Source organism: Ptychodera flava, chromosome 14 (genome assembly GCF_041260155.1).
Source record: "Ptychodera flava strain L36383 chromosome 14, AS_Pfla_20210202, whole genome shotgun sequence".
NCBI lineage: Eukaryota > Metazoa > Hemichordata > Enteropneusta > Ptychoderidae > Ptychodera > Ptychodera flava.
In genome coordinates this window covers 34421088-34435911 of record NC_091941.1, presented here as the reverse complement: position 1 = coordinate 34435911, position 14824 = coordinate 34421088, and the positions used below count along the sequence as shown (strand labels likewise).

The 14824-nt window shown below is 35.1% G+C and overlaps 1 protein-coding gene and 1 non-coding gene across 4 annotated transcripts; both read left to right on the top strand.

Moving 5' to 3' along the window:
* The first annotated feature begins 1 nt into the window (after position 1).
* On the top strand, positions 2-13484 carry LOC139150264 (protein phosphatase 1 regulatory subunit 36-like). 3 transcript variants are annotated; one of them, XR_011556213.1, is made up of 17 exons: positions 2-187; positions 551-618; positions 2046-2144; positions 2733-2875; positions 2984-3047; positions 3611-3709; positions 4617-4757; positions 5213-5255; positions 5874-5956; positions 6255-6386; positions 7484-7513; positions 8497-8586; positions 8924-9007; positions 9403-9507; positions 10367-10411; positions 11998-12029; positions 12962-13484. XR_011556213.1 is itself a non-coding variant. In XM_070722518.1 (17 exons), the coding sequence occupies exons 1-15, from the start codon at positions 158-160 to the stop codon at positions 10181-10183; spliced, it is 1218 nt and encodes a 405-aa protein (XP_070578619.1). In that variant the 5' UTR covers positions 2-157; the 3' UTR covers positions 10184-10195; positions 11998-12029; positions 12962-13062. The 3 variants fall into 3 exon arrangements, 2 of the variants coding, with proteins under 2 accessions (XP_070578619.1, XP_070578618.1); XM_070722518.1 differs by lacking the exon at positions 10367-10411 and adding an exon at positions 10177-10195 and having other exon boundaries at positions 12962-13062; XM_070722517.1 differs by lacking the exon at positions 10367-10411.
* Trnav-uac (transfer RNA valine (anticodon UAC)) lies at positions 672-744 on the top strand. Its single transcript has one exon. It is a non-coding gene; the product is annotated as a tRNA-Val (tRNA).
* Positions 13485-14824: the final 1340 nt, after the last annotated feature.

Here is a 14824-nt window from a genome sequence, read left to right as displayed (position 1 = left end):
CATTTCAAAACAAAGATGGCGGATATCGTGTAGTGCCAGTGGAATCCAGTGCAGATCCAGCGACGACCTTGTTTGACTTCGTGATACGCTTAAATCGTGGAAACCTTTTTCACCAGTGAATTGCATTTAAGGAGAAAAAGGAGGAACACTGAGGACAATGTCAGCTGCTGCTGAAATCTTTGAGCCGGTAAGTAAACCCTAATGTTCAGAGGCGTCGATCCCCATATCGCTGCACACTCACACAGTGCAGTGCAGCGGAGTCTCTTGAGTTTGAGTGTCAGTTCCGAATTCAACGCAGCAAGTTCAACTGTAATCGCATCGAAAAGTAGTCCATCTCCAACAACAGATTGTTTAAAATAGTATCTTAGAGTGTTCCCGACTATTATCCATTCAGCCCAAGGGAAATAATGTGTCCAATCGTGTAGCTTTCGGTGTTCGACTCGAGCGCAACCTGCGTGTGCGGTTGGTGAATGTGCAGGACTGAGACATTATTTTCATTTTTGATACGCATTTGATTACTAAAAGCCACTTCCCATACTTACCATAATAGCTACCGCAACCGACATCAGGACGATGGATATGGAAAGAAGAAACAAATACATTGGAGTTTGCTTCGAGGTAGGTGTTAATACTGCCTTTATAAATCGGTTTTCCGACTGGACAAGTAGCGTGGTTTCGTGGTGTAGCGGTTATCACGTCTGCTTTACACGCAGAAGGTCCTGAGTTCGATCCTCAGCGGAACCAGTGGCTGTATTTTTTTTTGTAACGTAATCCATTATCTGAGAACATTTGAAATGAAATAAAACTGTATCATGATAGTGTACTGTCATATATTTCTCTTTACTGTGGTTTTAGTGATTTCGCAATTATACCATAGTGTTGAATAATAGTATGCAAGGTTCTATTAAGATAAGCAGTAATAAAAGAATTTGAATTGGGTTTAGCTAAAGTACTAAGGGACCGTCTCAGATTGTCGCAGAAGTTCAAAAAGCGAAATTTATTCGTTTAGGGGGGGGGGTTTGACCTCCATTCAATTAGTGAACTTCACTTTTGCACTTTTATTTTGTGATCACAAGTTTTAAATTAAAGAAAAACTGCACACTCGTGCCAACAAATTTGTAACTGTTTCCATCTCGTTTGTGCCCCAAACACAATTTACCGATAGGAACATTATATTCTAAACATTTCATTCATCAAATTATATACATAAACAAAAAGTATAATCTTTTTAAAAATGTGCTATTTATAAGCGTCTGCTCTCACTAGATGTCTTTATTCTCACTTGTTATGCACCTGGTCATAGTCGTTTCAATATGATTGAACATGCCTGGGCCCCCTTGTCAAAGTTTCTCGCTTATTTACCGCCCCTACCAAGTACAAATTGCGTGTTCACAAAGACAAAGAACAGCACAAGAGATGCAAAAAGGGAAAGTAAAATAAAATGAAACTTTTATGCGGTAAAATGCCCTGTTAGTACTCAAATCTGATCGATTACTTTAATTGTAATGTGGCAAGGGGAATACGTCTTTAGTAGCTATAGCAAAATGCAACATTGTACTCTCAGGCACACATGAACATTTCGCACTTTTGAAGTTTCGTTTAGGGGGAGGGGGGAGGGGGTTTTGATCTAAACGAAGAAATTTCGTTTCTTGAACTTCTGCGACAATCTGAGACGGTCCCTAAGTAGCTGGAGATTTTGCCTAAGGTTTTGGCTCAGATGGCAAAACCATGGTTATACTGAGGTAATGTTGAACAGTTTAGGTTCCTTGGAATGAACTTTACACTTCACTGAAGTAGGATTATGTGTCTACTCATTTTACTTTACTTTATTAACCATAAAGTTCATGTTGTGTAATCTGTATTATACATGCAGACTTTCTGATACAGTCTGAATAAAATCATCAACAAACATTTTATTTACTTGATACGTCTCTGTACCTTTGCATTATTTGCATGAGAAAGATTTTTAACGTGAAGATAGTAATATAGTAAAGCATTCTTTAAACTATCATTCTTTTACAAATTTTTGCTCTTGCACTTTGCAGCAAAAATCTGATGACAACTTTTGCATCTGGTGTGGACAGCAAGGATAAAAGGAAGAGAAACAAAAACATCACCTTTGGAGATGGCAGAAAAGGTGACAGGTATGTCTTGGAACTGAAATTCTATTTCATATCATAATATACTTCTGCAGACAATATTTTTACCAGTTGTGTGTATGTTTCTTAGTCCGATAGCAAATAATTAAGGTTACCTTTCCGGGTGAGTTTTTTACTAGTAAACTCAAATAACTTCATATAAAAATCACATTGATGTGTAAGTATTACTTGATGAAAAATATACCAAATTTCAATATAACTAGCAATGAGAAATTTCACATGAGCTATTAGTTTCAACCATTCAATCATTAGTTACTTCATTCCTGACTATCGTGTATATGACCATGGACACAAGATACAACAGAGCAAAAGAATAACACCATTCAAGACATTTACTTGCTTTCTCCGTGAATGTTAACTTTAATATTCATCTTTTCTTAGACTCTGATGTATTTTACAGGGATTTCTGGTAAATATGAGAATGTTGAAATATGTATAGATTCAAATCAGGTATAATAAAATAGATGGTACCTAGAGGTTATTGAACGGTAATGATATTATGATGTCTTGTCACATGCCTTTATTCAATGGCAGTTGTTTCCTATTTGCTTTTTCATTATCTGTATACTGTAGATCCACTCCGGTCACTAAATACGGTATGCGAAATCAGGCAGGTGGCCGAATGCAGCAAACACGAGGTTATGGCGGTAGATCACCTCGACCAACCATTAAAGCTGATGCAGACCATACCACAGTTACGCTAGATGATGTCAAAGGTATGTTCCTCCGTTCAACCAGTGCGTTGTTTTCGTGAAAGTTCATGGTATGACAATTCACAGACATGGCATCTATTAATGAGTTTTTCTTTCCTGCATCTCTTCTAGCCGTTTCCCTAGCAACACTGTCAGAAGTTCATAATCCTGCGGAGCAGTTTGAAGATCTTATCAGGTGGGGGTTATTACCATGCAATCCCTGACCAGTCCACCATTGCTCTTTGCTTCCTCATGATTGTAACTTGATGTTTGAACTTCAAATGTATATAATATGGAATGAGTACGACCATGAATTAACATTATCCAAAGTGCCAAATTTGTGTGCAAAACCTTTGTATTGAACATTTCAGCTCACAATCCCCACACTTTTAAATTCTTATTTGTGCAAAATGTATATTGAAAACCCATGATTAATTGTTTTCCTTCCCTAAAATCATCAATATGATAAGAGAAAACAATCCTCATTTTCTAACTTAAACCTGGAAAACAGGATTTTAAAATGGGATTAAAACACTTGAATTGAAGCAATAAAAACACAGACGTTTTACATACAACCTTTTATCAGTGACTGATGAAAGGTTGAACCAGAAATGTGTTTCTGATCTCTTTTTGATCTCCATTTTGCTGTTTTATTAAATGATCATGTAGAAATTGTTGAACTTTGAGTTGGTTCACAGCTGTACGTCTAATTTTCATATTCTACTATAATGATAAAGTTGTTTTTTCTTTTCATTTCAGTCATGCGCAGTTTGATGATTTCCTCACAGCATTATTAAATTACTTTGATGGTTTCTTTGACAAACTTGCCCAGGAGAGAAAACCCAAAACACTGACAAGGTATTACTTTCAGCTCAATTGCACTTTTAAAGTTCACTTTCTGACCAGGCAGTCTGTCTATCCTTGCATGTCAAAATTATCATTTTTGTTTGACAATGCAATTTCATGTAGTTCTCCCAATTGTTTTGAAATTATATTACTCGTGTAACAACATATACTTTATACAGGGAATTTCATTATGATAAAATAAATAAATTTAAAATGAAATATGAACGCTCATCAATTGAGTAAATGAAACCACATTAAAGGGACATAAGCTGTAACTTGTGGCAAGTTTTTCAGTATTCTACTTCTGTATATCAACTACCGTGTCTGACCCTACTCTGTTTGTCATGCTGAAATTTTGAGTATTCTTTTTATCAACACAGCTTGTATGTGTGTAGTGATCATTGTTTATTGTTTACAAATAAATTCTAGTCCAGACTTGAATACCATTTTCAACAATAACAATGGAGATTATACTCATATAGGTTGTGTTGATGTGATAAATACTTGGCATTAAATTACAGTTTAGGGATTCAATGCAGAAAGTGTAGGGAAACCACAAAACAAAAGTTCTGAAAAAATAGCCAAAAGATACAGCTTATGGAGCTTTAATGCAGCCATTGGAGGTGTTTATCACAAAGATAATCATATACCATGAGCAATAATCAACATCTGCTTTGCTCCTTTCTAAAGTCCAGGTATGAAAGATGCATGTACATTTCCTTCCATTATTCTCCAACATTAATCTTCACTGCTCTGCATGTACTTTTTATACAGACAAAATGTGCTATCATGCTAATTGTTCAGTGTTTACAGATGCATTTTTCATAATTATTTTTTTTGTCTCAATGGCACAGCAATAAAGAACAAATACAGCTCTTGTGAATTTCTAACAAATTTAATCATATATATTTTATCACAGTGAACCTAGCAGGGCAGAAAAGCAGTATCTGCATGAACTCTCGCTCAAGTTAGAAGCAGCTCAGAAAAGACTGGCTCAAAGTTACTGTGTCTTAGTGTTAGGCCTTGGTATGGATGATTTTCACCATATGGGCTGTGGACAGTAAGTCAAGGTTTATTCATTTCAAACTGCATGCATATTCTTCGTTTGAATTCTTACTGGTCCCAAGTTAAACAAATCAACTAAGTTGTTGAATAAAGGAAGTTACACTTTGTTTAAAGTCTATATTTACTGATGTTGTTCTTTCTTCTAAAAATATCAGAAACCCAACTCTGGAAAAGAAAAAGTAACAAGTAAAGAGACAAATGGGAAGCACTGTTACATGCCGAAAGGAAATACAAATAAAACAAAAGAAGCCTTTAAGATTTTATAGAAAGCTTTGAAGAGTAAAGTTAACTCAAAGTATCAATATGGGAATTTTTTTTCCAAGTCGTAGATGTATATTTCAGAGATCGTTATAATTTATTTACAAAAGTATGTCAATTTACCAATTGAAAGAAAGTAGTTAGTGTGATGGCACCCAATTTTAACCAACACTTTCTCTGTGTTACTTGCAGGCAGAGGGTATCATCTACTTACAAAGACAGGGAGATGTATGAGGTTGGTGTTTCTTTTACGTTATAGTCTGTTATCTGATTGTCCTGATCCATCCACTTCTCTATGGCATGCATACTAAATATATTCATGCTGTATTGGAAAAATTGAAATGGCAACTCTTACATTCAACATTTTATGAAGTTTGTTAAGTTTTCAGAGCAGTATTCCCTTACACATACAGTTTTCATTTGGTGTTAAATGTTATCAAATCTGGCTCTTTCCATCTTTTCATATGCACATTATGTATTGTATATACCAGAATGTCAATCATACTCACATCCTTTAATACCGATATTCACTTGCTATGCATAGGAATTTGCATTTGCCAATCACACTCATATGGAAGCTGGTGCAATTTACTGTCATGTTCTCATAGTCATTTTAAATCTTTCATTTTCAAATTTAAAAAATAAGTATACAAAATGTTACTTCTTTGTGAATTTACACAGAAATTGTTACTATTGCTATGTATTCAATTTTCCATGTGAAACTGCTGATGATGGCAATTTTAAAATAAGCATATAAATAAATAGAGAAGTTGAGGCAAATTGGCAATCAGTTTTTCACAAGCTGAATTTTAGTCTATTATTGTTCTTACTTTATTCACCTGTTCTTGTTTAGACGTTTTATAAGTACTGTGTTTACGTTATCTGGATTGTGTTCAGAAGGAAAGAATTTGAATTGGTGAACAAAGAAATCGGCAGGTGAGAATGTCTATGATAATAGTGACCAAGGATTAAAACGCAAAACTGTCAAAATGAGAGTAAGCATGTTTCTGTAGAGACATTCTATCAACTGTGCATTGCTATCAATGCTCTTTATCTTTTTCATGATTGGTGACAAAATTGAAGAAAATTTGTTCCTTCTAGGAAAAACGTATTTGTTGTCAACTTTATGTTTTGAAATTCCACGAGGAAGATCCGTGCATTTGTGATGTCAAATAGGAGGGACACTCATCAGGAGTGTAGAATTTGTGTTTAGCTTCTGATATTCTGTTCACAGGATGCTTCGCTCAGATGTCTTTAATCCAGCCTTGCGTGTTAAACATGCAACAGAGGCTGCCAAAAAGGAGGACCAATTAAACAATCCAGATAGGAAGAAACTTACCCCTGCTCAGTATAGAAGACAACATCCGTACGTATTCTCCTTTCAGCTAGCATCCTTTATGGAACACACTGAGAGGGGGCTCTCTTTACAATTGTAGCATTGGTACTTTGTATTGCCCTCTGAAAATGCAATGGCACCCTCTTAGCATTAATTTCAACAAATTCATGTCTCTGGTGAAAAATATTTAGGAATTTAGAGGTAATACTTGGACGTTTTATGCATTAAAATCAAAATGTTCTGTTCATAGTTCTTCAAAACCAAACATTCCAAAAAGTTTTTTTAGCAATGGACAGTTTTTTTTAAAAACTGATAAATTCATCACCTGAGGGCGCTCTCCATGATGCCTCCTTTTAAGATCATAGGACTTTGAATATCCAATTAATGATAGTTTTAGTGTTGTGTTAGGAGAGCCCTTACATATTGCCATGCAGCTTTCAGCGAAGCTGATAATTTTATAGCTATAATTAGTTAGAGAGTTGTAACTGCAGTCCCAAAACCACTCATTCTCACCAATCTTGAATTCTCATATCTGTTGTAACAGTTTATGGTGATATGACAGATTAATATACTTCCAAGTTCCGATTTTAGTAGTCACCAATGTCTCTCAAAGACTCTCTCTATTAAAAAGATAATTTGGTCAATCAAATTCATCCTGTCTCAGCCTATCCTGATAGTATCACAAGGAGATCAATATGAGCCAGAGTTACACTGAATGGAAGTGGTGGATTCGTTAAGAAAATTTGTTTTAGCTCCAAAGTACAACAGTTCTTGCAAAGCTATTAGAATCAGTGAGGGCCTGCTTCTATGTGTAAGATTACTTCTGTAAAGCAAATCTGTTTTATTTGTGCATACCATGATTTTGAAAGCAAATTGTATTTGTCAGGTGTTGTGTTGAAATTAACGTGTTTTAGTCTGGTTTAGGCAAGAAATTTCTCGAGAAAAACAAACTGAAGCAGTCGTTTTCGAGAAGAACAAATAATTTTAAAAAAATCACAGAACTTCTCAACATTTAAGACTGCTTTTACACATCTTTGTAACTGAATATATATTAATGTACATTGTACTTTGCTACTGAAGAAGCATCGCCATCATTGACAGAATTTTTAACTTGTTTTTCTCTGCAGGAAAAGACCGGCAATTAAAAGTATTATAAAGTAAGTTAGTTTGATCTAGTATGTATAAGCAGATCCAGTGTTCTATTTTATCTTTAGGGTTGTTGCTAGTAGAGGCAAACTTTGTAATTATGATTGATGTGACACCAGAGCATGCACTGTTTTCTTTCCTAAAGTTAAGCTATAAGTTATGAGTTTTCCTGGTACTACCTTTTTTCCTAGCAGACATTATCACATCCCAAGCCAGGTCAATAAAAAGCGGTATTGAGCCAAAACCATAAGTATTTTCACTCTCTTGGCTTAGTCTATTTTAGCAGCTTCAGTCAGTAAAATTCATGTTTACAGTATCTATGTTTCAGGGCCTTCAAATGTTCATTCAATATTTTGTTAAAATTCACCATATGGCAAATGTCGTTTTTCACAAGTTGTAACCAACTTGACCTAGTGGTGAAATATGAACTTGGCAGAATATGGGTGAATGGTTCAGAAACCTCAGTAACATTTCAGTTGTCCCCTGACTGGATAAATGTCCCTATTTTGAGGGGAACCTCAGTCAAATGACTTAGAACCAAGTATCATTTACAGTTCACTGCCCTTAATGATAGCACTTTGGTGTAATTGAAGCTGCTACTGTCATGGATTTTTGTCATTACGTAAAAATTATACCTGACAGTGTGATGCAGACCAGATTGCAATATGTCCTTGGTAGGATAGTGTTAATTCATATGCTATCGTTCTGTATTTTGAGTTTATTGTTATGCTGCATTCGTATTTGCAATAGCCATATTTGCTGAAACCATACATGTTTTTTCTCAAGAGAATTGAATGTGAATTTGTCATTAACTTAAGGGTGATTTACAATATTTTCATTTTGTACATATTTTTACATAGATTGAAATAAGTTTAGATCCTTTATCGTTAATATAATACCTGTTCCACAATTTTTGAAATCTGTACAGTGGAAAGGCACAAAACTCTGCCATTGATGATTTCATTTAATATCCCATGTTTATTCCTCCTTTCAGTCAAAGATCACCAGTGTTGGTGTCTGTCCTACCATCTCCAAAACAAGAGGCAGATTGGCTGTTCAGGAAGCCAAGGCCTTCATCTGCTGGGTGAGTATGTGAAAACAATCATTTACTTCAAAGACATGGATAAACTTTCCTTTGAGTTGGTTTGAGATTTCCAGTGCCATCACCAAGTCCCTAGATGTCTTTAGAGTTTCCAGTTTTGCTTGTCTACAATACTCTTTTGCAAATCAGTTCAAAAAGCTTCTGAGATACTGAAAAGATGTTGAAAACCCAATCTAGAAAAACCAATGATCTTAGATCATAATGTGTATGTAAATTCTGAAAGAGATGTTGATAAACCCAATAAAGAAAACCCAGCATTTTAGATCATAAATATGATTATCACTTTGTATTATGAACTTCTTTGTTGACAATTTGCCAGTGGATTGTTAGAGGTACCAGATGATGAGGATGAGGATGATGACCAGATGGCTGCATCAGCAGTGATGAAGAAACTTAACACAAGGTAAGAACACAAAAATCAGATCAGTTAGAACAAGAACCGTGTGACACTCTCTTAACATGTAATCATTATTAATGATGTACTTTAAATGAAATTGCTTCACTGTAAAAAATGTAAAATAATTAATAAATTTATATCACACTCTTTATTATTTTTGTATTTTTTATAAGCAACCAAAGCTTTAAGTCACTTTTTTGCATACTCCATTCAGACAAAGAAGAAAGCTCATTTCAGTGAATAGGTTAGTGTAGGATATCAAAAACAAAACAAAAATAATATATTTATGTCTGCTTTTCAGAGAGGTACCAGACTTGTTCTGAAAATTAATATAACTGATTTTGAAGAGTACTAAGTATTCAATGACCTGTTTTCACAGTTGTATAAATGTTCATTTCCAGGATTGGCATTATTGGAGAACCACTAAGTCAATACAATCCAGCAACCCTGGCTCCAGTTGGATCTGAACAAGATGATGAAAATGAAGAAAACGAATCCAGGCGAGGGTGAGTCATCCATGACATCAAAATTTTGAAAATTTTATTCTAAATAAAGAATTACGAATGTCCAGAAGGTTTTATAGCAGAAATGTCGTTCGCAGTTATGTGAAATTACATGTAAAGTGTAGTCTCTATTGCTGAATAAAATAATTTATTTATGAATTTATTGCTGTGTAGGGCTAGGTGATTTAGAGCCAACAGAAATTTACTGAGCCAGGCAAAGCTGTAGCATCTTATTGTGTGCATGCCATGAATACACACGTTCTTTGATTTGAAGTACAAACATGGAATAACCATTATTGTGTCCATTACTGATGAGTCAGAAAATCTGACTGAGACATGGTGAAATCAAATATCGGCCAGGTGTGTGGTATCGCATCTGGAACTAATCCTTGCCAACAGGAAACACAAAATATATTGTTGTTGCAGAAATTCATCGAGGCAGAATAATAAATCTACTGTTGTCAATTTCATGCAATATAGATATAATTTATGTTTATTCATTTGGCAGTTGGACAGCAGCCTGTGTAGTCAAATAAAAATAATTTATCAAATGCCAACACCCGTGCTGGAGCCTGTCTTATTCAGTAATGGACAACTCATTATCAACACTATTTCCTAATTAAAGTTATCACAAACATTTTAGTATTTTTTCTTTTTTAATAATCAATGCAGACCCTAGGAATGACAGGAGGTGACGTGATGGACATGCTCTTTAACAAATGCATGATTAATAAATGTTGTATGATTAGTTCACATTGCATTGTATCATTTTATGTTGAATTACTTGTTATCTCATTGACATTTAGCATGGCCCCAGTGTAATCAATATTCTTTCATTCGACTTCATGCGTATGATTTACAGGAGCACTTTCTAAAGGAGTTTCTTGCCGGTATCAGCAGCTGGAAGGTGCATGACTGCATGGCTATTCTAATTTCTCAGTGTGTTTCTTGCCCTTGCTTCTCCCTCTCAATTGTGTTTTGCTTGTTTTGTTGATGTCTTCCATACCTTTCAAATGTCATCATGTATCTGGAGTGTGGTGTGTGTGCTTTGTTTTGCTGTAATGTTTGGTTTCATTCGTGTTGTAACTGCGTAGGAGTCTGTATTGTTAGAAATGCAAGAATGATATTGAGGTTGCCAATTTGTACCCTACTTTAGTCAGAATCTGATTCTTGTTAGCACATATGTCAGAAATTGTAATTCCTATATTAATCCCTCCCACTCTGTGTGGTTTTAGTGTGAGCTGTTTATTATCTGCAGCTCATCTCAACCAGCTAATGCCTTGCCAACAAAACTGCAATGTCATTAATTTTCACAATTTAGAGGAAGAGGAGCACTAGACATTTCGTGTAGATGCACTCACAATCACTCCACTATCGAATGATCACGATGCAATCTGTCAAATTGGACTCTATCTAATTGTCACCATTTGAAGGGTAGTCTGAAAGTTCACTCCGCATTTTACAAAAATTAGTTTTCTCATCGAGAGTTAGAACATCAGCACTTGTACTTTCACAATGCCATATTGAGTCATTATCTCATTTGTCAAAATAAAACAAGAAGCATTTACATCTAATGAGCTACTTTCCTGTCATAATATATTATGATGAATGATCAGTTACTCAGTTTTCTACTGCCTTTAAATCCAATTAGCATAGATTGGTATCATTTCAAGGTCACACTTCTTCAAGATCAAATGTACTTTCACAAATCCTAACATATCTTCATGGGTTTCAGTTTGTTTGTATTGTTGTGCCAGTTTGTATGATAATGTGGCAATATAAGTGTGTCATGGTTTGATTGTCAACTGTAGATCATGCAGGACTCATATCAAGGCATCCATGAAGCACTTACACAGACCAAAAACTCATGCCCATTTTAATCAATAATCATATAACTTTTGTAAAAAATCTTGTAGAAGCGCATTTTCATATTCAACATTTTTATCACAATACATTGATATAAGAAAAAAGGAGACTATCACATCAAAATCTATGTTGTACAGTATTTTAGAAATTTTTTCTGATTTATGAAAAATACATTAGTTTTACATGTAAAATGGCAACAAGCTGTAAGTTCCAATATCTGATTTTGTGATCACATTTTCAACAAGAACATTTACATTAAATTCTGCTGTGTATTTATGTACAGCACAGTCTGTATGCGTTGTAACAATCTATGTCACAGAACAAACAGTGATCTGAATAGTAATATTTCATACCACTACATAGTCCCTCCAAAGAAGAGAGAGCTACCATAGAAGAATTGCCCTTGGCATCAATAAACTGTAACAAAAATAAACATGATAAGGTTCAGGTTGGTGCAATGGATGGCTGGTATGGTCCTTGTTCATCATTATACCCACCTCTGTGTGAGTGCATTGCAATCTCAGTTGTTTCCTTACATGTAGTGAACAAGTGTTCTCACTGTTTTGATAGCTACAATCTCCGTCATGAAATAATTCAAATAAATTTCTATTGTCTTCTTTTCATCAGGTCAGTCTTCGGTACATCTGCCGGAACACCAGGTAAGGTCCTTCACCAATAACTTGGCCAAGGTCATTTCTCAAGTGTTTGTCATTGTGTCCTTGTCCCATATTACATAGTGTGTATGATATAGATATGGTTTGTTTTTGATACATTTTCTGAAAATTTCATAAACAGGATATAACTGTCAGGAATGAATGTATAGCTGACATCATCACCAAGAAAGTCAAGTATCTTGAAGGTGTAAAGATCATTCATCATGAATCCACACACTGTTTATGACAAGAAAGAGAATCAAAGAAACTTCTAAATCCACCTCTTGTATAAATTTTTTACTTTCTTTGCCATAGACTACCTTCAAATATTTTCTGTTCACTTTTGTAAAGATTATGATTTTAGTTAGGTACTGGCCATTGTGCACATTCATGCTCAACTATAAACAAATGTTATTGATGGACTATAAATCATATTGGCATTTACTAGTATACATTGTGAAAAATTACTTAGGTGTATTCAGTGCAGTGGCTTTGGGTCAGTATTCTGGTATCTATGCTAAAAACCAGACTCTCAACAATCGTTGTACCTGGGGATAATTGCTTTTTAGTCCAGCGCTGGCACAGAATTCAATGAGACAACAGCATCAGCAGACACAAGTTACATTAACTTTTCTGCGCAACCTCAGTTGATTTGATGTGTTCCATCAGCCAAGTGTGTTTGTATCATCAGTTTTGGGGCAAGACTAGCGGAAAACATGCACAAAATTGGAAATAAACTGGAGAAAAGTTCAGTTTTGGTACTGGTTGTACATGAATATCAAATTTCATTACTGGAGGCAAATCAGAGACAGTATGGAAACTCCTCAAGAGTAATCTTTTTTCTGTACACTTCTCATCTATGAACATTTTAAGGACAAACTGTGTAAGTCATGTAGCTTTAATACACGGTAACAATGCACCGTTTGTGTTTGTTGCAGGCCAGAGACCAAGCCGTCCCATCACAGAAATGTCACACGCAACAACAGAGGCTCCACCAGACGAGGATACCGATGAAGAAGCAGAGATGGAGTAATAGCCGTCAAGAAAAAACACACTTTGTTTGACTTTGTGTCTTTTTATCAAATCTACGGTGAATTCTGTAACCATTATTCACCAACAATGGCTAGGATTTCAGAACATTCCATTTTGATTTGGGTTGGCTGTGTGAAAAGTATCTTGAGTTTGTCATCATATTCACTCACCATTCCATACATGGACAAGTCTTCAATGTATAGCACTACAAAAAAGGCACACACAAAAACAGCCATGTACAACATCAAGAGGATAACTTTATTTTCCTTTTCGTTTACATTTTTAATAAAAGTGAGTTTTTTTTGCTTTTTAAGTTACAATACAATATACACCTGCAAGTTGAGACATTTAACTCTGTTGTATAGTTTTTGATATATTGTATATATACAACTGACTGTAAATAAAGAATTTTGATACAAATCAAATGTCTACCGTTATGAGAGTCTGAATGCTGAATATATCTCTCAAAAAGACCGAGTAGATGTCATAGTATCCCAGGACAGCAAACATATTTATTATGGCAGCTTTCTTCTACTTCAAAAGGTCAAAGTTTGAACATTTGAATGAAACAACAGGCCTGATGGAGATAAATTTATTTGACTATATCATCACTTTACATTTAAAATTTTCATGACCAATGGGATCACTTCCTGAGCCGAGGCTACTGTTGGCAAGGGGATGAGCCATGTAGAATTCATAATCGAAACCTTCATGAGACCATACCATGTTCATTACCATTGTGGGCCCATACAAGGGTGAAAAACTCATCTTTTTCTGCAACCACACTAGGTTTTGTAACAAAAAAAATTACTTGCTTAACTGTATTCAATGTTTCATTGCACAGACAACACAGACATGGAAAAAAATTCCCCCCCTGTCTGTGGATATACAAGCACGATGAAATCCTGAATTTTTACAGTACCCATGAAGTACATACAACAATGTGAAATGTTGGTGTTGAAAACAAAATGTAAAAAAAATATATACAGTTGTATATATCTATAAACATAGTTTAACAAACTGGCCTGTATTGAGTGACTGGAAACAGGACTTGCCTAACATGTCCTCCAATGCACAAGTATCACCAAATTTCAAAACAAACAAGATAAACCCTCTTTCTGCCTGAATGTAATATTTCCAAATTGTTTTGGGTCAAACTGAGACTAGAGTTGACCCCAAGCAGACCTTGATTGTCTCATGTAAAACAGGAAGAAGAAATGCATTTTGGGTGCAATCAATTTTAAGGTTTCTGGTGCAATATCATATGATAGAATACAAAGAACAGACTTTAAACAGACTCATTAAACCTTAGACATTCGTTGGGTAAACTATATATATAAATCAAAGCTGTAAAAGACTGATGTATTTATGATGTTCTGTACTTTTACACTCACTAAGTTTTATCAACATTCAGTGTCACATGGGTAAATTAAACGATTTTCTATATTCCGTACATGCACCTTTGTTTCTATCTTGGGAGTAGCGGAAGTCAGCAAATTCTTTGCTCTTTTGAAACTTAGCAAACTTGTAAATGATACGATAGCCTCTACAAACAGTTTCCATTCAGCCGTGGCAATATATCAGAAGGATACAGCCTAGGTGATTTGATAAAACATTTTTTGTGGCCATTATTGTTCCAATATAAATACTTTGGGTTACATTTCTGCATCCACCTGCAAAAATGACTGGGGGGTGGGGGGGTGGTGGAACGTCCTGAGATGATTGGCTATTTCATCATTTACAATGATGAATATCAAAATTGCACTTGT